Consider the following 24,615-nt stretch of genomic DNA (forward strand, 5'->3'; position numbering starts at 1 on the left):
GGGCATCCACAGCTTCTCTGAGCAAATGAGAGATGCTACATCTGTTACAGCTGTATGATTTATCTTTTTTAATTTCTACAGGAATATTACAGGGAATATTATTACAGGAATATTAAAAACCAAAAAAGTCAATGATGTCATTAGATACTCAGAACTCCTACACCACTTTATTAAATTAGATATCCTTTAAGCATCCTGTGTGCACAGAAAGTCAGTGAATATGGACAATAATGACAACAAAAGCAAATGAAGACATGGGGAAGACCATAATTGAGCTTCACAGAAAATGCACCCTGTAACCTGTTTTATGGAATAAAGTCATGCTGAAAATATGAAAAGGCTGATTGACAACTGACAAAGACTACAAAATTAAATTTAGAAATTTACTTCTCTGTAGTTTTGATGCTGGCACTTTGCTGCTGGTTAATGGATATTCCTTTTTTCACTAAGTATTTGCATTTCCATGCAGGTAAAAGAAAATCAAAGTAGTAGGACTTAATTTTCCCTGGAGAACCGTATAATGAAAAAGAAAATAATATTCTGCCAAAAGCCCATTTGTCTCCAAAAACTTATGGGCAGACCTAAAATCTAGCTTGCTGTTCTAAAACTTGCTGTTTACATAATAGCAGCATCAGCTAAAGGATTTTTACTTAAAAATTAACCAAACAGCAACATATTTTCAATTAGAATAGGTATGAAACTATCAACTTAGCAGCAGTGCTTTGCTTTGTGTGCATGTGTCTTATTTTAATTTATTATTTATATATTTATTTGCTAACTGTGGTCTTGTTTACTAAATAAATGCTTATTTTTCCAGAACTCTCAGAGATTTGGCAAAAGAAAAATATGTGGATGTAATACTGACGTTTTTTCCCATTCTGAGAATGTACAAGCAGAAGCTACTTCATAGAGATTTTTGACTCCAGAAGTCTAGTCCCCAGGCTCATCTCTTTCCTTGCCAAGGTCCTGGTGCTATTTAGATTCAGCATTTAGACATAGTTATTTTCAGTCAATATATATGCCAGATGTACAGAAAGAGGAAAAGCTGGAGAACTGCAGTAGCAACACACTGACAGGAGACAAGAGCTGACTGGAAGATCAATCCCAGAGCCCACAACCCACTCTCACAGGATCTTTTCCTTTTCTCTGTTTATACCAGGGCTGCTAAGCTCTGAGAGGGAGTTATTTTCTTCCATAAAGCTATCAAAAAATAGCTTGAAAAGCAAATCCCCAGTAATAAAAAGTGGTCATTTATTGAACAAGTTTGGTCATAATTTAAGGAGACTTTACAAATCAGTGGAGGCAAATACGAACTCATAATTCTATGTGTACTTCTCTGTCAGCTGTGATACTGTTTTTGGAACCAAACCAATTCTATTTAGGCCATTGTGCCACGAAGTCCATTTGTGCAAACCAGCGTTATGTGATGAGTACAAAATAGATGAGGTGCAATTTTGCACCTATTGTTCGGGGATACTACTTGATTTTATTTTATTCTTGTCGCGTTCCAGTGTGGGGAATTGCGAGTTCTTTTAAAAATAGAGGATATAGAATGATATTAAGTCAAACAAGTCAACATTGTACCTGAGAACCGTTTGTTGGTATGGACAAACAAACAAAAAAAGGAGCTGCTCTACTAAAGAGGGCTAGAAAAGACAGGAGGAAGGAAAATGGAAAAGGATGAAGGGGTGGGGGAGGGAAGAGAGAGGAAGAGGGGAGACAGAGACACAAAGCAGGCATTAGCACCAGAGACAGGGATGACGTGGGGGCAAAGCGAGCAGGGTGTCGGTCAGGGACACAGGGAGGCAGGACAGACACGAGGGTGAGCAAGAGCCAGCGAGGGCAGGCGAGCCAAAAGGCAGGCTGAGGCCAGGGCAAGAAACCCACGTCAAAGGACTGGAACCAAAGCAAAAAAACAAGACCTAAAAGGCCCCCAGACTCAAAAATCCCAACAAACGACACACAAAGCTCCAGCCACCAAGCCCAAAGCTAAAAACCCCTCGGCCAAAAGACAAGTCTCTAAAAGCCCCCAAGACCTTGTTGAGCAGTTACTTTTATACCCCCTGACTCCTTGCCAAGTCTGCCTGCTGGCAGGAGACCATTGGCCCAGTCTAACTTTCCACTGCTGTCCATTGCTGGAGACCTTTTCCCATCTCATTGGAGAAATCTCTCTGCAGAGTACAGCATCCTTGGTGGTCTCCTGCTGACTGCCTAACCCATGTGAGGTGTGAAATGGTTACCAGGCAAAGTCTCCTCAGAGAAAAGGCTTTCCTCCATCTTCTCCAGGCTGCCTCTGGCAAGTGGCACATATGCACCTGACAATCAGTATTGAGACAGAAATCAAAACTAAATTAACTCCTCACAATTCTTTAATATCATACATAAATATAGTCACATTTTGGACAAACAAATAGATGTGGAAAGAAGATGGTGTTGACAAAATGTCTGACACTTGTCGGGGCTTTTTATGTCTTCAATTTAAAGCCTGAATTTGTGATGAATTTTCTCTTGTTTTGACAGCAGTATAATGACAAAAAAAAGATAGCAGTGGAACTTCCAAGGAAGTATTCTGGAATCTTTGCTGTCACTAAGTGATCTTTAAATCACAGAAAGTAATTCCCCTCCTTTTTCCACTACTTAGTCCTTCAACTTATATCTGAAAGAGTATATGAATTAGTGATAACTGCCTGTAGCTAACCTTCTCTAAGATTAATTTTGTCATTAGTTTTAGAAGGGAAAGGAAGAAGAAAAATCCACAGCTCTATCCTTCCAGGCACAGACTTCAGAGTACACAGTATTGCAAATTATTCTTCACTTTTGCTCAACATTGATCCAAAAACCTTGCAATTCTAACATGACAATCATGGTAATGCTGCAAGTAATTGCAACTGACAGGGGACAGCTCAAATGCAGGAATGTTTAGCTGGATCAGGACCAGAAAGCTGTATACCTTGCATGATCAAATTCATACTCATTAGAGAACCAAAGAATTAGATTCAGTTCATTATGCTGTCATTGATTTTCTTTGGGGAAAAAGTTAAGGATCTGCCTAGCTGGAAATAGATAGTAGGTATTTTAATATATCTTGATGGTATTTCTAGTATTTGGTTTTGGTTTTCACCAGGAATGTGTCTCATCTATATTTTCTTCCAGTGATTCACTCTCTTCCTTACAACTGATATAGTTCAGCTTTGAAAACTGCATAAAATTTACCTGCATGTGTGGGTGGCTTTGAATGTGAGACACATATTTAAAATAGTATTGTGGATGTATTTTACACTTCAGTGACTTCCAAACATATTGCATTGTGCTAGTTACACAAAATATCATACTGGGTTTTCAAAGGAGCTTAATTTCATGCTTATTATCAACTGGAATCATATCTTCCTCTGGCAGAAATTATACTAGAATCTACAGTAGCAAACATAAGGTTCTTCCTGAAGGATTTCATCTTCCCTGTGCCATGCTTATTATATTTAACCACATACAGGCATTAACACACAAGGAAGTGTCTCCTTAACATTTGGAAAGCCAAGAACAGAGTGGATATGTAAATAACACATTTTTGATTCATACTATAGACCAATTAATTGTTCTGATGCACACAGAAGCACCATGGAATTGGCTTATTAAAAATATCATCCAAAAACTAACATAAAAATAGTATGAATAAAATTAGGTATTCATTCATCCCCTGGTTTTGTTTATTTTAAACACTTTTAATGAGAGAAAAAGAATTTTCAGAAGTTTAGAAGCTATTTTTAATACTGTAGGTATCCATAGCAGCTTTTAGCTTGTAATTGAATCCAAAGAGCAGTCATCTTTAGTACTGAATATTAATATTCATGTGAAAAAATATTCTGTATGTTTTTTGAATATAATTTCTTTTTTCTAAAGACCCCCAACATTTTGACCCATTTAGAAAGAGATCAAAAATCCAGGTCTATGTTTTCATGGATTCATAGCAGACTGGTTACATTTGGTCATGTTCTATCTGATCACAGATCTTCAATCCCTTTCTAAGAAAGGTGAAAATTTCTTGCAAAATCCCATATCCTGATAATTGTTTTCTGAAATAGGAAAGAGTTTGAATCCCTCAAGCTGAGACTCGAATTCTACTAAAATCTGTAATGTAATGGATTCACACAGTTGTGTCTTTAAGAGATGTTACAACTTTCTCATCCATATAAATAAAATCTATGCTGATTTTAACTCAGTGAACAGCAAGTATTGGAGGTTTCAGGAGACTTGGAATCAGAAATGCCAGTGGTAAGAGGTATGATATTTGTATAAAAACACTCAAGTCTGACAACTAACAGAGATGTTCTTCTGAAAAAAATTTAAGTTTCTGATAATTAAGAGGTTTTAGAAATCAGCGCCTTTAGACCAGATTTGGCAGTGTCCTTTTCCTGAGAATTTGTGGCTGAATGTGTCATTAAATCTGTTCTTTAATATTTTGTAGAAATTTTTGACTCATTTTCATTCAAGTACCAATGCTGGGTGAAGCTCAGATTGATTTCTTTTTATTCACAACCATATGACAGCCTTTTAATACAGACAATATTTTATGTAAATGGTTCATTGCCCACTAACCAAATTACAGGCTTTGGCTCAAATTCTGGCATGTCCTTACAAAAATATCTTTCATAAAATGGAGACAAAAGCTATGTCAAATCTAGAAGAAGGTAGGCAAATAATTTTCAGATGGATCAGAAAATGAATTTTTAATGGTGTTTCAAAAACCTAGTATTCTGTCCACAGAATTAAAATTCTTCCTATCATTTTCAATATCACTTTTTATAATTATAACTCTTTAAAATGCAGGACAAATAACAAAGCTAGTCTTTTGACTTCTATGTGTTTGATCACAAATCATAAAAATAATATTTCTATTCTTAAAGATGTACTGACTCCAATGTTATATTTTGCTTTTGTTTCATATGTAGCATTTCAACACCTACAAACACCTGCTTTTTTTTAATAGGTCTTTTCTACTTTGAAAGATATACTCTTGCTTTTGATTTCAGAGAAAATATTTCTTTCAACCTAATTTGTAAATTAGTTCTTAAGCTGAACAGAGGATAATAAACCTTCCATTAACGTATTTTCTTAGTAGCTTGAAATCCAGTCTTTGCCAAAAGAAAAAGAGATTCACATATTCAGCTGTGTTTCAGAATTCCATAAAATGGCTAAATTATTTATAAGGTTCTTTGTCATAAACTTATTTAAAAGATTTTAGACTCTGACCTAATTAGCTGTAACTGTTTTGTTAAATTTGATATAAAGTTTGTTATTCTCTTTTACATAATTATACCGTCAACAGTCTGATCTCTTGCATTTTTATATGATGAAATTAGCTAAAGAAAGATCATAATGTAAAAGAAAAGCAAAAATGGAAAATTTTTTTGAAGTAATTTAGCATAAAATGTGGTTTTCTTACAGCTCTGTAGTAGAAAGCTTAGGTTGTTTATCTAACACAAATATTATTGCACCATATTCAGTATTATTTTTTTCTCCCTTGAAGACTCTAAGGAGACTTTTTTGGGTAGATTATCAGCTGCTTAGGTGTGTCTAGTTGTTGCTGATTTTTAAACTGTGTTTGTACTTTTGCAGATGTGCCATCAAATCCGTACGGAGTACGAGTTTTAGAGCTGTCACAAACCACTGCAAAGGTTTCCTTCAATAAACCAGATTCACATGGAGGCGTGCCCATTCACCACTACCAAGTGGATGTGAAAGAGGTAGCCTCAGAAACCTGGAAAATAGTTCGCTCCCATGGAGTTCAAAGTAAGTATACAAAAAATAAATGGAAGTGTTTTACTTGAGAAGAATATCAAAGGGAAATACTTTAAGTATTTCTTAACTGTTTGCTGTATTTCTGTATTAATGCAGATCTCTTTACCCCAGTTAGATATAGTCCCGCAACTTTATAAAAGTAAACTGTTTGGTTTTTAAAAAAAAGCAATTACAATTGTTATCTATTTTTCATGTCCAGCCAAAAATCAGCTTTTGAAGCGATACATTTCAGAGAGTAGAAATGACACTGCATTTGAGAATGTGCATTATGCATGCAGCTAAATGCATAATTTTAATTAAGCTGTTATATAATATTTAATCCTGGGCACTAATTACTGATTTTGAGCTACTTAGTAACTTTCTACATCTGTTAATATTCGAGATACCTGTTTCAAGAGGATCATTTTTGTAAAATAAGCATTAAATGCCCTCTAAAAGGGTATTTACTTGCATGTCTCTTGGCAGAAAAGAGCATAAGCCTCCTCAAACAGACAAGAGTTCTTTAGGCCCCTGATGAGTTGGGGAGTTCATACAGAGTAATGTTAACTCTTGTATCCAAATATGCCTTTTGGTATTTTCAGTGCTAGTTAAGGCAACCTCAACAGTTTTCTGATTAATACTTCAGGAGGTAAATGGTTTTTCAGCAATCAGCAGAGTCACAGGAGACAAAAATGTGGCAAATTTAATGTGTGTTCTCTCTTTCCCTTTCACATACTGTAATACAAAAATTCTGCACTAAACTGAACATGTTCAAAATTACAGAATTATTTCAAAGAAACATATAATGAACATCTAATTAACATGTTCAAAAAAAAGGTTTATAACTCCTTATCTTTTGTTTTTCTTGACTCAAGACAGTAGCTGTGTGTATAAATGTAATAATATAAATAATAGTAACATTCATATACAGTATAGCTTGAATTTCTTTCAATGCTAGAAGATCTAAAGAAAAATGTGCCTGCCCTCTATTTGCAGGGCAGGCACATTGATGGATATTGGTATACTTCTTCCATTTTTTTTGTGTAATGTTGCAGATCAAGTTAGAGACTTTTATTCTCATAGCTACTTCCTTCAATGAATTTACAATAATTTTATTCTGATATGAAACTATAACAAATAGTAAAACCTGAAGTGACCAGTCTGCATAATAGGGTGCAGTAGGGTGCAAATGAGTAAAAACCCGGTGACTATAGAGTCAATCAGTCAATCACACAGATGATTAATTTCATTGTAAAGCCAGAACAAATATATCCTCAGTGTTAAATTTGCAAAAAAACATATTCACCTTAGTCCCTATAAAACTTTCTTTCCTATTACTTCTGTAGTTGGGAAGTTTATTAAAATTTAATTGATTACAGTAGGCAAGATGTGTAATTTGACAGACCCTTGTTACTAGAGTTGACTGGAGCTGCCTTCTTCAAAAATTCACTTTCCTTTAGAAACATTCTTTCAGCATTGAGTGTTTTTAAGTTGTTGCTCACTTTGGAGATTTCTGTATAACATGAAGTGATCTTGGAATTATTTTGGTCCAAAACTCGTTTGAATTCTATGGTTCTAAAATTGGAGTAGAGTGACAGGTACAAATACCTGCAGTCCTTATGCAGATGTTACAACCATGAACTAGACTGTGCATATTTAGGATCTCTGCTGCCACTCCTACTCATACTAAACATTTCTTTGGCAGAGAACTGTATTACTTCCTGCATACTGTCATATTATTTCCCCACATTCTTCTTTGTATACTTTACTCTCCTTTTTCACATGGACAATTTGAGGGGGGTATACCATCTTGCAAGTATGTGTTTTCCTCCTCATTTCATTGTCTCCTAACTGTATGCTGAAAGGTTTTGTTGAGAAAACAAAATAGGTCACACTTACGATTTTGGATATATTAAAGATACCTCTTAATAGCATATGTTACCAAAAATTATTCCAAGTGATGACAAAAACTAGTAAATATGAATACAACCTGAAAAGCCATCTTTGTCTACAAAGAGTCATGTTGTAAATATATAAATATTGAAAGGACAGTGGGCAATATTAAAAATTAATACTACATTAATAATTAATTCATGATGTTTTCTGAAATCTCTACTGATATACCCCTGTATGGAAAGACTGAGATTATATATCCTATATTTCTCTAAATTGCTCTCTGAACTATTTTAGAAATCAAAAACTACTTTAGATTGTCAGACATTTACTAAACAGAAGACATCTTGTTTTCATAAATCCTATTGAAGCTACATTATGTAGTTTTATAGGGAAATCAAAAGTGACCTGGTTTTATTTATCATAAGTCCCTGCAGATATTCTGTAAAAAGTTGGAAACTTGTTCAATTTTTGAAGTACTATAGGGCCAAACCAGAAAACCAAAACATGTTACCAAAGCACAGACATAATAATCAAGAACAGAAAAAGCTTTTGCAAATGGAGATGTCAAAAAACAAAATTATTGCCCTTTCTTTAAAAGGAAATGCTGCTATATTTAAACGGAATCCTTATGGAATATTGAGCCTTTGCATGTTCCCTGGGCATTCAAAGGTTTAAGCAATTTTTCTAAAACATCCATTCAAAATTCTCTCCATTTATATTTTGCCCTACTTACAGTATCATGTTAAGATAACCTTGAGATACCCTCTCCAAAATCCCTATTTTCAATTCCTGAAATATTTTTCAAAGAAGATTTTATTAGTGTGAAGGTGCTGTTTTGTTTTGTTTTTTTCTATCGGCTCTTTGAGACATTTAGGATACTTTATTAAAGGATAATAACAAATACATATTCTTGGGACAGTTTCTGATTGTGCTTAAGAAATGAAGAACCACTTTCCTAGCATGCCACAACATCATCTCAGCTAAGAGAAGGATATTTAGAATGCAGTTATTTTTCTGTATTACCATTTGTAGTTGTGTCATCATAATTTCCACACTCAGTCAATATTCCTTAATGGAAACAAAACCACTTTTCCCATATGTTCACATTTTAGGGATGGTTTATGACTAAGATTCAAATATAAATGCTGTTTACACGGAACAGATAACTGCTTGCACATATCAAGTGGTGGTGCATGCATAATCCATGTGCCACAATTTTTTCCCAGTAGTAAGTGACAAAATATTCTGAAATTTTACAGGATGGTGATTTATCAGTCTAATTTAACTCAGGAGGGGTAAAACTGCAGACCTTTCTTGCCACAATGTACAAAATGTGCAAATTTCAAAAACATCATCAAGGAAAAGAGACAAAAATACTTACATGCAGGAAAATGTTGTACCTGGAAGACTGTTAGAATTCCAATACAGGGATTTTCAAGGCTAAACTGACTTCTGCTCCCTCTCTACTGTGGCTTAAAGGAATTATGTAGTTATCTTCGACAATAGCAAAAAAAAAAACCCATAAAGTGATAAAATAATGAAAAATGCTTTTTAAAATTAAACTGAAGTCATAGAAATGTGGCTACAGAAGCAAGTTTATAATAAAGCATTAATAGGTGGCTAATAGGTGTTTCAAAAACTTTTTGAGAATAATTGCTCCTAATGCTTGCAAGTCATTAATTTTCATTTGGTTATGAACCAATAGCTATGCATAAAACCTTTTACAACTAAGATTTTAAGTGTTTTATTAATATGGAAAACACAATAAATGTTTATCAAAGTTGTTAGATATTCTCCTGAAATCAATCACCCAATAAATAAAAATAAGTTTAATCAGGATGATTAAGCAGTATGAAGTGGATTCTATGCAAATCTAGTCTACAATTCTCTTCACTTACCATTTTCTTAAAAAAATCCCTCTAAAGGTGACTTTTGTCTCAAACTTTACTACTGTGAACTGTTTTCAGGTAAGGGGAAAATTCTAGTCTTGGAGCTGTAACCAGGAATATCTATTTCCCTGTTCTCTCCCCTTTGTCTTTTATAATGAAGAAGATTTCATTTGGAAGTCTGGGCTGATTGCAGCTATTGAAGCAGAGCATAGAAAGTGAAGCAATCATCTGATACACCAATTTCAGTCTATTAAGGGATTTAAAATCATAATCAACACTCTCATAATTCAGCAAGAGATCAGGGAGCAAATGGAATTTAGATTTTTCTTCACTTTTCCGGTGCTCCTCTGAATATGAAAATAGTTTTGTTGAAGGCTACCAGCAACTCCAACTTTACAGTGGAGTTTTCTGTGGACCAGAGTTCCAAGGAGAGGTGGGTGAGCAGGGAACAGTCCCCTCAGGGCCCAGAGATTTATGATTCTGTCAGAAGTGAAAAGAAACCCACTAATCTTGAAGTAGCAGAAATGCAGATAGTAGTGGCAAGATTAATTCTCCAAGGAGAGTTTGCATCCTTTCACCCAGACAGCTGGTAAATCCCTGAGTGTGGGAAGGTGCCCATCCACCATCAGCAAGTGGATAAGCATGGGTGAAGAGCATTTGCCAGACTTTCTTCTGTAGACACAAAGAAGCCAGTGACAAGGTGTAAGATACTTGGGCTGGGAAAAATCACCTTACCACTATTCTCTGTGCAATTTTGTTTTTAAAGAAAGGACATTAATTGATCTGTTTTTGTCTAATCAATAAAGACTTCATAAGAAAAACCCTCATATATTTTTCCATTTCATGTATTACTGACTTTTCCAAGGAAGAAACAAGGTACAGTCTCTGAAATTCAGTTCTTCACATTCAATTCCTCAGAAAGCACCACTGGTTTAACTCTAATAGAGAAGCCATTAAGGTCTTGTTTTGACTTAACAGCATTATAGACATTACTAACTGTGGTTTACAGGCAGCAGATAATGCATTTGTAAAAATTAGCTTTTACACAAATCCAAACCACTGTGGAAGTGGACTTGAAACCTGAAAAATGTGCACTCTCTGAAAACATTTGAATGTCTTCAACAGGAATACAAAACACATTATTTCCTTTGTTCTTTAATTTACAGGTAGTCTGATAAAGATTTTTTTTTTCCCAGAGCATTATATATTTCTGAGTGAAATACCAAGAAAAATCAATCTCTGCATTTCTAGTGCTATTCAATTTGCTGATGATAGAACAACATGAGGAATACATTAAACACAGACCCATATTCAGATTACTGTGGAAATTCACCGCTGGCATAGGTGGATAGCTGGCAGTCTTAGAGAAAAGAGATGCACATTTGGGGATTTGTGGAGCCAATACACACATTCAGACACCCATACACATCCACACACACCCCCACCTTTGCTTCCTCTAAACTAATTGTGTTTGGAAATTCTCAGATTCCAGATCAGAGTTTCTTTATCCTATTTCTAAGTTTTGATCTTGTGAATTTTTAGGGAAAAAATTAATTAATTTTTAATTTTAAAAATTCAATTATTTATGTTTTATATAAACTTACTATATTTGGAATATTTCTTAAAGCAAGCCGTCTCATTCATGGAGTTTAGAGACACTTGAGAAAGTTTCTAGTTTTCCTGAGTTTCTAGGGAAGTTGTTAATGTACAATGCCTAGATAATTTAGAGTTTCTTATATCAGAGACAATTTGTAGCAATAAATTACTGGATCAGAAATGTCTTATCTCATTTATTTTTCAGGGAAACAAAAACCCAAACAGAAACAACAGAAAAAACCCCAAATCAAATCAACCAAACACAGATCTGCTAAAAAATGCAAACCAAGCCAACCAACCCACCAACCCAAAAACTCCACAAGCTCAAAGTCTCTGAACTTTACTGGCATCTCTAGGTCTTGACATTTTTTCACAAGATATTCTGTTGAGTGTCAACCCTTTTAGTGAAATTATCCCTGGAATTATAATTTAGCTCTCTTAGGATACTAGCATAAAATAATTTCTACAATAGACAAATTATATAAGCTAAAGTCATACATACATTTCCAGACTGTGGGGTAAAAAACAGAAAGGTATAGAAAATCAACATTATATGAGATGCTTTTTTGAATTTATAACTATGTTTTGTATTTCAATGGTCAAGAATATTTTTTTTTTTGATATTAGAGATTCTTCTTTGGATGGCAGAAAGCAGAACCTTTACAAATAATGTGCCAAGTATTATACTATTCAATAGTAAAAGTCTTACTTGTAAATATATTTCATGCAGTGATATCAAAATATACCAAAGATAATTTATCAACATATGTTTCTATTTCTTTAGTGAATATTTTATTGAAGGAGACAATAATTTTTGAAGACTTGTGATAGCATAATCAGACTATGGACAAGAAGAAGTGAAATATGTTTTTACAATTTTCCATTTTAAGGCAAAATGAAAGGATGAAAAATATTTCTAGCTAAGAAATGTTGAAATATTTATTCTTTCTGGAAGAAAAGAAAACTCTTGACAGGTGAACAAGTTGCATTATATTACTTTTCTGAAAAATCAACATAGCATAAGAAAAACATCTGAGCTTGTACAGCATCTTAAATATATGGAAATCAAAGAACAATAAATTTAAAATTTCACTTTCAGCTAATAAGGAGTTATCCAGTTGCAAGCACTAATGTAAATACGTGCTTTCAACATAACTTTAGTTTTTTCTCTCTGGGTTTTAACAACTTATAGCTGAAATCTGAAATAATTAATTCTTTGTAATTTGACATTCAAATCTCAGCAGATTCTGTTTACTTCCTTTTTCATCTGAGTACATTTAATGTACTTCATTAAATTCTAGAATAATTTAGCTTCCTAAATTCCTAAGGGTCTCAAAAGGATCCTTGTCATCATCAGCTCCACCCCCCTCCCCCCAGGCTGCAGCACGGCCAAATTCCAAGTTTTGCTATGGCTTTGACCTGAGTTCTAAATGTCTCTGTGGATGGAAATTCCATATTTAGCAGTTTGTTAGTGAAATGAGTGGGTTTTTTTTCAAACAGGTCCTGCCTCTACTATTTTATTCACACACATTTAACTGGGTTTTAAGGTGTATTACACAAGTGTTTTCTCTTACCCAAGACATGTTCTTAAATTACTGTGCTGTGTGTTCTGCTTGGTACTGCTGCTCCTTTTACTACACATGTCCTTAAAGTCAGGGGAAGTTATGTACATGCCTGTGTTGATGAGGTAATCAAAACCTTAAGTCCTCTCCCTCAGTATTGAGCTATTTAGCTTTGAATTGGCTATACCAACGAGAAGGTATCCATGATCTAGACAACTTACAATTAAAGTTCTTAATAGAAACAAAACATAAACCAGTAAATTTAAAAAAGGTAATTCCATTTTCTCTTTTATATTCTTTACATATATATATATATATACATATATATATACACACATATATGTATGTATATGTATATATATATTTAACATTCCAAGCTCTGAAATGGTGTGGTGTGTTTTGGTTTTTTTGGGAGGGGGGCGGGGGGTTGGGGTTTTGGGGGATTTTGTTTTTATCTGTGCAGATCAGGTTTTTGGGTTAAACTACTAAACTTCATTTTCTGTCCTTTAGCAGGACATTTTGGCGGACATCATATAAACAGACATTCTTTCAGAAGACTTGAAAATTTTATTGAATCATAGAATTATAGACTGGTTTGGGTTGGAAGAGACCTTAAAGCTCATCTCATTCCAAACCATCTGCCACAGGCAGGGATGCCTTCCACTAGACCAGGTAGCTCAGAGTCCCATCCAACCTGGCCTTGAACACTTCCAGGGATGGGGTGTCCACAGCTTCTCTAGGAAACTTGTGCCAGGGTCTCACTGTCCTCATAGGGAAGAAGTCCTGCATAGGTTTCCCCTGAGATATCAGAAACACCAATATGGCAGAAGATATTATTTCGTATTATAAAACAGAGCAATTACTACCTCTTATTGTTGAAATTAAGAGGAAATCTAATAGACAGATTGGTAAGCATTTACATGAATTACATCTTAGGTTGCAGGTTTTGTATTTACTGCTTCTTTTGTACTGAAGCATGAAAGTATGTACCCCACTGATTACTAAAACAGTTTCCCAGTGTAACAATATTTAACCATTAAACCAGGAAGACTTTCAAATAGATTCCTGAGAGATACAAATCCCATATAATTACATAATTTTCCTAATGGGTTTAATGATTAAGGAGAATATATCTGTATAATTTGTAGATCAAACAGAAATAAATTGCAAATAGTTTGGTAAGCTAAGTCAGCACTCAAAATTACTTTCATAGTTGAAAATCTTCAAGGCAGAATTCACTAATTTTTGCTGCAGCTGCAAAAGCAGAAGGAAAAATGCATTCATCAGCCTGTCCCAGGGGGAAAATACATCTTGAAACATTTCCTTGGCATATCTGTCAGATTTGACTCTCTATGACACGAATTGTGATAGCATTCAGTTCAACAATAACAGTTACTACTCATGAGGAGTATTTATGCCTTTCTGGAATACTATGCAAGTACTCCACAAATCTAGAATTACCTGAAGACTCACAGATTTTTATCTCTGTTAAATGATTGCATAAGCCATTCAGAAAAAAATTCTGTGTTGTGAATAGAGCTTTAAGATATGGTTCTTCATTTATCAGACTGTTAGGCAGGCAGTTTAAAAACAGCAAAATCATGGATCAAAAACCCTTATAAAGCTAGACCCCAAAAATATATTGTTGCTTTATACCCAACTTTTTTTATTATGTCATATTTATTATCACATTGTCAAATTGAAAAAAAATAGTGTTTTCATTTAAGAAATTGTCCATTTTCAGTAGTCAGTAACTGGTAATATTTGGAAAAAATTTGTGGATCAGTCCTCTTATAGGTTAATTTACTAATGATATTACTGATAAGCCTAAACTCTTTTTTTTTCAAAATAAATGGAGTATTTAGCTTGATTCAAAAATACTTTTCTCAACTTAAAACTAGCTTTGAAATTACCAGAAGGCAAGAATTGCATATATATATATATACATATATTATTAAGCTATAGTGTCATCAGACCAGATAGAAATAACATGAATAAAATGTGCCTTTTTTTTTTTTTTTAATCTTAATTCTTGGGATAAAATGGCATTGTGCAATTTGCCAATAAACTTTTCCATGGCAAGTTGTCATTAAAAAGAAAAAGTGAAAGAATGCCTGCAGTTTTATAACTGCTATAGGCTACAAATAAATGTGAGGACAAAGACTACTTTTTATCCAATTTATTCTGTGTATATTCCTGCATGTAAGAAAGTTATTAAGCCCTTTAATTCTGTCTCTATACTAATTTTGGCTTCCATCCAAATCTTTGCTCTAGAAAATCTCTTGTGGTTGAAAAGGTTGAACTGTAAATAAATGTCTTAAACTAAATTATATGGATGGATTAGAGAGACTGGAAAGTGAGAAGTGTAAAGGGAAAACTATGTTTAAACATTTCAGGTTTTTATACAGACCTGAAACATCAGGAGAATGAGATGTACTTTTCACATTTAAAGGTGAATAAAATGTCATAAGTGAAGAGTACCCAGACAATTTACTGCACTGCATAACTAAGAGCAACTGAGTTTTATGCAGATATAACCACTATCTGAACTTACTCTTTTTTTCTTGTAATTCTTTGTTTGTAATTGCATTTAGTCAATCAGTCAAAGCTCATTGCACAATGTGATTTATGGTTTTCTCAAGACAAAGACTTAAAAATCTGTAAAAACAAATAGAAGATACTTTGATTGCAAGAGTATGTAGTAAATATTTTAATAAGAAATTAAATGGAGAATCAGTCATTCCAAATGTATTTCACCTGGTGCTGTTGTGATAACTCTGGTCTATTTCCTATTTAGACCTTTCAGGCTTTTCATAACTGCACATTCTCAAGTAAATTTATGAAGAACAGCTGATCTAAAGAAAAGGTCTTGCTGACGTGGCTTGTAAAGGTATATCTCGTTAAGCAAAGAGTGATGCAGTGCACTATTGGGTATGAATAACTGATAAATGAGACACATAGTGTAGCAGCAAATTTTGCCTTTCAAGAGTGCATTGTATTCATCTACATTTATTGCACAATGCTTGTCTACTTAGAGAAAGATAAAGTACATTTATGGAATATTTATGTGTATATTAACTTATGCTGCACTTTGTAATGGAAAATAAAAAGGTGCTCCAGGATGACAGAGTATTCTTTAAGTATTTTCAAGGTCATTGAAAGACAGAGTGGTTATGAATAGAGCTCTCCTTCAGCCACATACAAGAATGAGTAACAGAACAATAGCATGGCCCTATCTGTATTATATTTCACAATATCTTAAAATTAATCTCTTTTTTATAGACCTTTTTTCTGTCTCCCCATTTCTTTCTTCATTGATAAGAAATAAATTTTAGTATACAAGAGTTGGATGGGGATAAGGAAGAAAGTTATGAAAGAAAATTATCTTTGCATGTGAGAAGCAAAAGAACAGTTCTTGAAATCATCATTCATGTCAGCCTCGAGGTCTTTCTGTTTACAGAGTAGGGAATGTTAGGAAATATGCATTTGGGATAATGAAAATGGCCTCTGTGTAGATTGCGGAAATCAGGAGCTGCTTTTTTTTTTTTTTCAAGTGGTGGTGGTTAGGTTTTTGCCAGCTCCTGAATTGGGTAACAGAACAAGTAGACTATATATTCCTCACACTTTGAATGCTCCAGACTTGAAAACTGCATGGCTTAAAGGAGTGAAAGACAGAAGTCCTGTGTCAGAACCTGCTTCTCCAAGGCTGCAGCAACTTAAGTGAGAAAAGTCATACAGATTTTACATATTCTGTTTATTACTGTTAGGAAGCAGAACTAAAGTGAAATTGATAATGTTGGAATTTTAAATAGCAGTCTTAATTTAGAGACAAGTCTTGCTAACATATATGAATTTACCTATGAAAAATTCTCTGCTTCTCTAAGCATAGTATTTAAAATATTAATTCCCTGTGCCCGCAGGTTTTTCTTTTGCTTACCATTAAGAACTTCTGAATTCTCAACATCTGTTTTGTTTCACTGTAAGAATACTGATATATTTGTAGCAATGGGCAGTTTAGGTCCCTCTGGTTAAGGAAAGCCACATCTAATTTGTATATAATAAAACAGTACAGTTTTGCAACACCATAAGAAAACTAGTGAATTTTATTTTGTTACACAAAACATCTTAAATATGTTGTAAAGCCTCATAGGAAATAGAAGTTGTAGCTGTGCAGAACTTTGCTGACAACACAACAGGAAGTAGGTGAAGTTGTTAAAATTCATTATTTTCTTAGACTTTGGAGGCATTTTGTCCACAACAACCCCCTGCAGTGCTACAAGCTGAGGCAGAGTGGCTGGAAAGCTGCTGAGAGGAAAAGTATGTGTGTGTTGGTCAGCAGTGGCTGAACATGAGCCAGCTGTGCCCAGGCGGCCCAGAAGGCTGATAGCACCTGGCCTGTACCAGCAATAGTGTGGCCAGCAGGACCAGGGCAGTGATTGCCCTCTGTGCTGGGTGGACACTGGAGAAACCACACCTGGAATCCTGTGTCCAGGTCTGGGCCCTCACTGCCAGAAGGACATTGAGGGGCTGGAGTGTGTCCAGAGAAGGGCAACAGGGGAAAGGTCTGGAGCACAAGTTCTGTGAGGAGCAGCTGAGGGAGCTGGGTTAGTTTGTTCTGGAGAAAAGGAGGCTCAGGGATGAATTTATGCTTCTCTAGAATTCCATGAAAGGAGGTTATTGGCAGGTGGGGGCATTCTCCTCTCCCAGGCAATTAGTGACAGGACAAGGGGACACAGTCTTAAACTGCAGCAGAGGAAGATCAGGCTGAACATCAGGAAGAATTTATTTCATTCAAAGGGTTGTTAAACTTTGGAATGGACTACCCAGGGAGTGGTGATGGAGTCACCATCCCTGGAGTCGTTCAAGAAACGAATGGATGTGGCAGCTGACAAAGTTGCAATCAATCAGAGCTTGGACTTGATTTCAGAAGTCTTTTCCAACTGAAGTGATTCTGTGATTTTTTTGTTGTTGTTTTTTTTTTTTTTTCCCTTTGGTTTGCTTTTAATTTTTGTTTGTTTATTTGTTGGGTGGCTTTTTTGTTTGTTTGTTTGTGATTTTTTTTTTTGTTTTTTGGTAAGAAGAGAATCTATGTGGGCCAATAATCAGTGACTAGTTCAGGATAAGTTGCAAGTTTAGACCTGAGATTCACCCAGATATATTATATCAGTCACCAGGATCTCCAGATGACAAACTGTGGGGATTTACTACACCATGAACTAGTGTATACACATTCAACAGAACGTATCCCAGGTGCACCAGGGCAACTAGTATGGGCCTCATGCTTAGAAGATACAGCTTTTGTCTGCTGTGAATTCAGGTGAAGCCAACCTCACCTGATCAGGATCTTTCAGTAACAAAGAATTCATCGATAGAGTTTTGAATGTAGGAGATCATTTTCAAATCTAACTTTGTATTACAAATTTCAGATGGGATGGAAGTCACAACAGGAGCTCCACTGTAGGAACAGCAAAAAAAAAAAAAAAAACTGGGCAGGAAAAACTGACATACATTCTTTCTGCCCTGCAAGGGACAGTGAAAGATTCTAGTTTCTGCCATGTATGAAATAGACTGGCATAGGACACAGCTTGATTTATACAACTGAGGAATGAGACAAAGTGATATAGCTGCAGCAGGAGCAGAGGAAAGGAAGGTACGCATTCATTACTAACTCCTGCCTCCCTCCTCAAAGTATACTTCCTTCTTCAAAAATCAAGGTTAGATTCCAAACTTTGATATAAAATAGGGAATACATAGTAGCATTGCATACAAGGTAACCATAAACATGTTTTTGTAGTCTCCTAATAAATAAACTTTTTTTTATTTTCTCGGTTGTCTCCCATTAACCATTTTTTCAGACTTGAAAGTTATTCAGAGAAAGAAAAAGCAATAGGATAAATGACAGTGTAAATTATCTTAATAAGGGCACTGATTGCCCTTCTGCATTGAGATTGCAACAGTTATTCCTTTACTACATTTTGTAGTATTTTGTGTACACTCAATAAAGTATTACTTATTTAGATGTCTTAATTCTGCTGTCTTTCTGTGTTCATATTGCCAATGTAAGTTCAGTGTATTCAATGGCCTCGAAATTTTTCTTACAGGATAATTTTAAAACTAGTCTTTACAGAAAGTAAATTTGATTAATGAAAATGCTTAACTTAATCAGATTTTATATCTAGCAGTATAATTTGTACTACTAAAATTTCAGCAATTACAGTGACATAAATATTTAACAATGAACCCTGTTGAGAACATTAGTCATATGTTAGAAAGCATTTTGAACAACACTTTCTTTTCACATCATGTAGGGAATATCTGGTAGAAGTCCAAATCCCCATTGATTTCACTGCATTCATTTATTGTTTCATTAAACTTTTTAGTATAGTCCTTTTCAAGGCTACTTTTCCAAGCAAAATCTTACCATTAAGAGTTGTACAATAGTTTTATAGCAGAGGGCAAAATGTTCCAAGAACCAAGAAATTATTCCTCTTTAATATAGAGAGTCAGAAAATTTGGTTGGCAGGAATATCTGGTATTTATCTGGTCCAACCGCCTACTTGAATCAAGACTACTGCCAGTCCTAGATCAGGTCAGATGTGGTTTTGTCTAACTCAGTCTCAAGTCCCAGGGTTGAAGATTACTCACCTTCTTGTCTTGGAATAACTGGTTTCAGTGCTTCATGTCTCTCCCAGTGTATGACTATTTCTAATACTTGGTCCAAACATGCCCAAAAAAAAAAAAAAAAAAAAAAAAAAAAAAAAAAAAAAAAAAGTGCAGTCAGTCTCCATGAGATCCAGAATTTGTATTGATTAAATTAATGCTTCTAAATGCTGTGATAGGAAACTGTTATCCATCATTGAACATTGTTAAATTATTGTCCGATAAGTTGCAACACTACAAAACACTGACAATGCTGTGCACACACACAAAAAAATGTGTAAAATATTTCTTAAAAGCTTGTTCTAAAACACTTATTAAATAAATAAAAATAAAGACTAATGAATACTGGGACAAGACCTGACACTTTAAAAGAGGTAATTCAAGGAGCGTTTGTTTTTGAAATGTATTTGAAGTGAGTGATTTTGAAGCTGAGTATGTATTTCCATTTTTACCTATTGTATTCTCTAAATATTTTTTTTCATTCAGGATGCCTTGGTTTAGTTTAACAAGATCTTCTTACAGGGAATATCAGTTGTTTCAAACACTCTCTATCCTGAATTTGTATGTAGTGGTACTTATGAAGTTTTTAATTGTCCATTCTGTTATTCTCCTCTCCTTTTCCTGTTCCATTTCCTTCTCTCTTTTCCCTTTCCTATTCTTTGACTTCCATTTCCCTTTCCTTTAGTATTTACAAGTGCCTTTTATGGAAATTGACTGCATTTTTAAAGATTTGGTATTAGGCAGCTGGCTTGGTCATCATAAAGGTATTCAAAGAAATATATAAATAAAAACTCGGAGAAAGAGATATTAAAGAATGTGTGTTTGAAATATAAATTCTATTGTAGTGGTGATGGGAAACAGAATCTGTCAAAGCTAGATCCTGGTTGCACATGATTGCTGATAGGATGCTAATCTATGGGGGTTGCAGGATTTGTTAATTAAATATTTGATATTGTTGTCAAATTAGTATAACAGAAAATTTTGAAGCGGGTATCAAGATGATATGGTTTATTTTGTCATTTGAAGTACAAATATTTTTTGTAAACCTATAGCCTAAAAATGATACATGCATCAACTTTTTTTTTTTTAAATACTCCATAGATGACTTATTTTATATGCAATTCCTGCAAGTGTGCTTCTGTTCTGAATAAAGCTGTTGAAGGTTTACTGATATGATGATCTGTCTCAATAGATTGCTTTTGTTCCAGGAATGTTTTCTTTTTTTCCCTGTGTGCTCTGCTGTTATTCTGATTAAAAACCAGTTGAAGTAAGGGTGTTTTTTAAATAAATTAACTTCTAAAGAAAATATATTCATTTTTATACCTGAAGTCTGTTAAATGAAGAACCCCATCTTTTGGAATCATGATGATTCAATATATTATAATTTATGCTGTCAATCCACAAATTCACTATTTTCTAGACACTTTAGTTTACACTGCTACTTGCTTTATTTTCATTTATTTATAGTACTGTGCATTTTGTAACTATGATTTTCCCATGGATTACTTAATCTTTTCTGACTATTTTTTTTTCAGTAGAAATAGGTATCAAAGAAATCCCTGAATAGGGATGCTACTTTTGGTTCAGTTTATATAGTGATATCTCAAAATCCAGCCCAGTAAAATTAAAAATTAAATACATTGAAGAAAAGTGTTTAACATGGTAATTGTGTTTTCATTTGTTATATAATAATATTAATAAAAATATTAAAGCTATTTTTGCCAAATGCATTTTAAATGTCAGCTACTGAAAAATGTTTTGTAATGAAATTACTCATATTAGTCAACATTAGATTATATTAATTATACCTGATTTACTACATTATGTATCTTTATTCATGGGTTTTTATTTGTATTCACAGTTGAATAAATGGCTAATACTTTTATTCCAAACTAATGTAATAATTATATATTGTGGTGTAAAGAAATATGGAAATTCTGGGAACAGAACCATTTTATCTGATTATTAAAATGGTGACATTTGTTTCTGGTGTTTTAGGGAATTACTTAAAGTTAGATATTGTCTCCAATTTATTATGATTTCACTGACAGTTTGATTTGCTATTGTTACCTTTATTTCATAGAATATGCCGCTTGAAATATTTTCATTATGAAAGTTCATTTATTTGTGTTAGCTGAATTCTGACAGTTACAGCCAGATGCTTGAATGAGTATTTATGAAATTAATTGTTATTTGGGCAAGGCAGACAGATGGAACTGAGACAGCCAGGCTGTTTCTACATATGAATTAACATTTTGCCTATTGTGTAGCAAAATCCTTTTTTTAAATTTTTTTCCCCCATATTTGTCCTCTGTGGCAATTTCTAACTTCATTTTGTCAATATTTCTGTGAGCTCAGCTAGAGCTAACTGTGAGTCTCAGACAGAAAAAAATAGGTTATATACTCTTCCTCCCACAGTGCAAACACATAGAATAAACAAAACAGTTGTTGCTCATCCCAGGCAGACCGACTTTGGGCAAAGTTCCTCATATTCTGTGACATCTACAAGAGTTTCAGACATTTGTACAGAACCTTATTACTTCATCACCTTGAGTTATTCACTGCTGTCTTCCCATGACTTTTTCTCCTGCCCTTAAAAGAACATGAATCATCATCACAGAGAGAAACCTGTTTAAGCTTCATAAAAATGCTATTCTTTTTTTTTTTTTTTTCCTCTGAAAGAGATTCAGGTATTTCCAGGGGACTCAGTTTTTCCTTGAGAGTAGTAAAATAATGAGTAAAAGATTCAGTAAAAAGCTGTTAAATCAAAACACTCCACTTATTAACATGCACAGTAGACAGGCTGCATTCATCCTCTGTAGTAATATATATTCAGATTAAAGAGAGAGAAGCAAGAAAAAAACCCCAAGCAATCCTAAAATTTGTAATGCTTCTTTGACAGAAATTTCACTCTGCCACCACAATCTCACATATATAGGAGTGAAGATGTTATTTCAGCAACGTCTCAGCTACTTTGTTTCAAAATAAATTTATATCCCTCTTGAGTTAGATCTGACATCCTCAAGGGATTGAATTTGGAACGGGAAAGCATTGTTCTATGCAGCAGATACTTCTCCAATGAGAGCAATGTAACAATGTGGTATTTCTGTTAATTAACCTCATATGAGATCCACTTTGGGATTAATGTAGAGGAGCTGTACTGCTACTTCCCCTAACCTTCTTTTCCTTGGTGGTGATTTATATAATATATCACAATTCTTAGAAGGTTTCTGAGACAGATTACTTCATTGAAAAGACAATTTAATATGCCAGACATTTTTCCTCTCATTCTGCTGTAATAAAGTAGCATAAACAACCTACCCTCGACCAGAGAAGCAGCTGGGGAATTTTGTTTTGGTTTTACTGACTTGGATTTATGGTACAATTTATTTCACATCAAATCTTTGTGTTAGATGTTGCTTTCCCATGTTTCATTTTGACAGCAGTTAAAATTCTGTGACAATAAAAGGAACTTTCCTAGATGAAATGCTTACAAGCTGTATTTTAAATAGTGTGAAGTTCTGCATTTTTTTCTAACATATTTCTGTGGGGTTTTTCTGTACTGAGTTAATTCTTTCAATTTATGAGATTTGTTTGCGAATTACAAGAATCTGTATAATAAAAAAATAAGGACTTTGTTGTAGATGTCGGCGAACCCAATGGGAAGAATGATGATGTCTGACTTATTTCAGACGGCTGAATGATTTCTTTATTATAATTATTTTATGATACATTAATATACTATATAAAAGAGGATACTAAAAACTACATGCTACTCTCTCTAACTATCATATCTAACTCCCTCACAACTCGTGACCCTGTTCTCCAGAGTCCAGACACAGGTGGATCTGATTGGCCATCAGGCCCAAACAATCCACTGTGATCCAACCAGGCATTCGCTGCAGGTAAACAATTCTCCAAACACATTCTACAAGAGAAAAACAAGGAGCAGAAATAGAAATTGTTTTCTCTTTCACTTCTCTCTGTGCACCTTTATAAAAATCCTGAGAGAGAAAGAAATGTGCTTGCCACAGGACTTTATACTTAATGTTGCTTAAACTTTAGGATTAACCGATTATCATATAATAGGTTAAACCTAACTTTTTACTCAGTAAGGTTTAATTCTTTTCTCTTGTTGTGTTTCTTGTTAACTTCTGGTTGACAAAATTTAAAAAAAAAACCTCATCCGAACTAGCAACAATATTCGTGGCATATCTTGTCAAAAATAGAAATAATTTTGTATTAAAGCCTTAATATAGCATACTAAACCAAAAGCCATATACCTGGTAACTTCTTGTGTCATTATGTCCTCCTAGGCTACCTTGAGACTTAAAGCCTCTCTTATAAATGGATGATACTAAGCTCTGAGCTGTTGTGAATCATGTTAATTTATTAATTAACTAACCTAACTTAGATAATTTATTTAATTTGGAGAGTTCACAAGTGACTGTTCTGCTTTTCCCTCTTTGGAATATTCCTTCCAAATCTACTCCTCAATCTAATGAGTCACTATGTGAATTATCCCAGGAAAATCAATCCACAAAATTGAATTATCCAGCTAAAGCTCACAGATACTGTGATTAGAAGGACAAGATCTACTGATATAACAGCTAGAAGAAAATGGAAAATCCCAAATGATACTCTGAAAGAAATGGATTTCACTTTCAGTATATCTGGAATTTGATATCCATCAATAAATGTGCCAATGGCATAATGTAAATATATGGTATGCAGTGGACTGGTTCTTTTCACATTTATGAACTGAATGTGAACTGAAAAAAATCAAAATATTCATCATGCCCAGGACTATTTTCCTGTGAGAAAAAAAAATTATTTGCATATGGAAAGATGAATAAGCTGATTTTATACTTAAATAACAGATATACACATTATATATATAAAAAAAAACACTTAACTGGTTTATGAAGTATTTTCTTCCAATCTCAACTCCTAGTGAGCAGTGAAATTTTCAATTCTCTTAGATTACTCTTCAGCGCCTCACTTTGGTTAGAGTCTGTGAGACAACTTCTTAATCTTAATTACTCCAAGTATTCTGTTACAATTGGAGTATGTATTCTAATCCAAAATAGTTTTTTTTCTTTGTTTTCAGAAGGCCATAGTTATATATATATACATATATATAAAATATGTGTATGTATATACATACATATATAATATATACACCTCACACCATCACTGATATTAAGTGGGTCCAGTTTTTGAGGACCTATTACACT

General features: G+C 34.1%; 1 protein-coding gene across 2 annotated transcripts in view; it reads left to right on the forward strand.

Moving 5' to 3' along the window:
- NCAM2 (neural cell adhesion molecule 2) overlaps positions 1-24,615 on the forward strand; it is a 277,680-nt gene that overhangs the window by 208,300 nt on the left and 44,765 nt on the right. For both annotated transcript variants that reach the window (XM_068180672.1, XM_068180671.1), the window contains exon 12: positions 5,614-5,787. In XM_068180672.1, coding sequence (XP_068036773.1) covers positions 5,614-5,787 — 174 coding nt within the window. The remainder of the gene's footprint in view (positions 1-5,613; positions 5,788-24,615) is intronic.

Source organism: Anomalospiza imberbis, chromosome 2, assembly GCF_031753505.1.
Source record: "Anomalospiza imberbis isolate Cuckoo-Finch-1a 21T00152 chromosome 2, ASM3175350v1, whole genome shotgun sequence".
In the NCBI taxonomy this organism is placed as follows: domain Eukaryota; kingdom Metazoa; phylum Chordata; class Aves; order Passeriformes; family Viduidae; genus Anomalospiza; species Anomalospiza imberbis.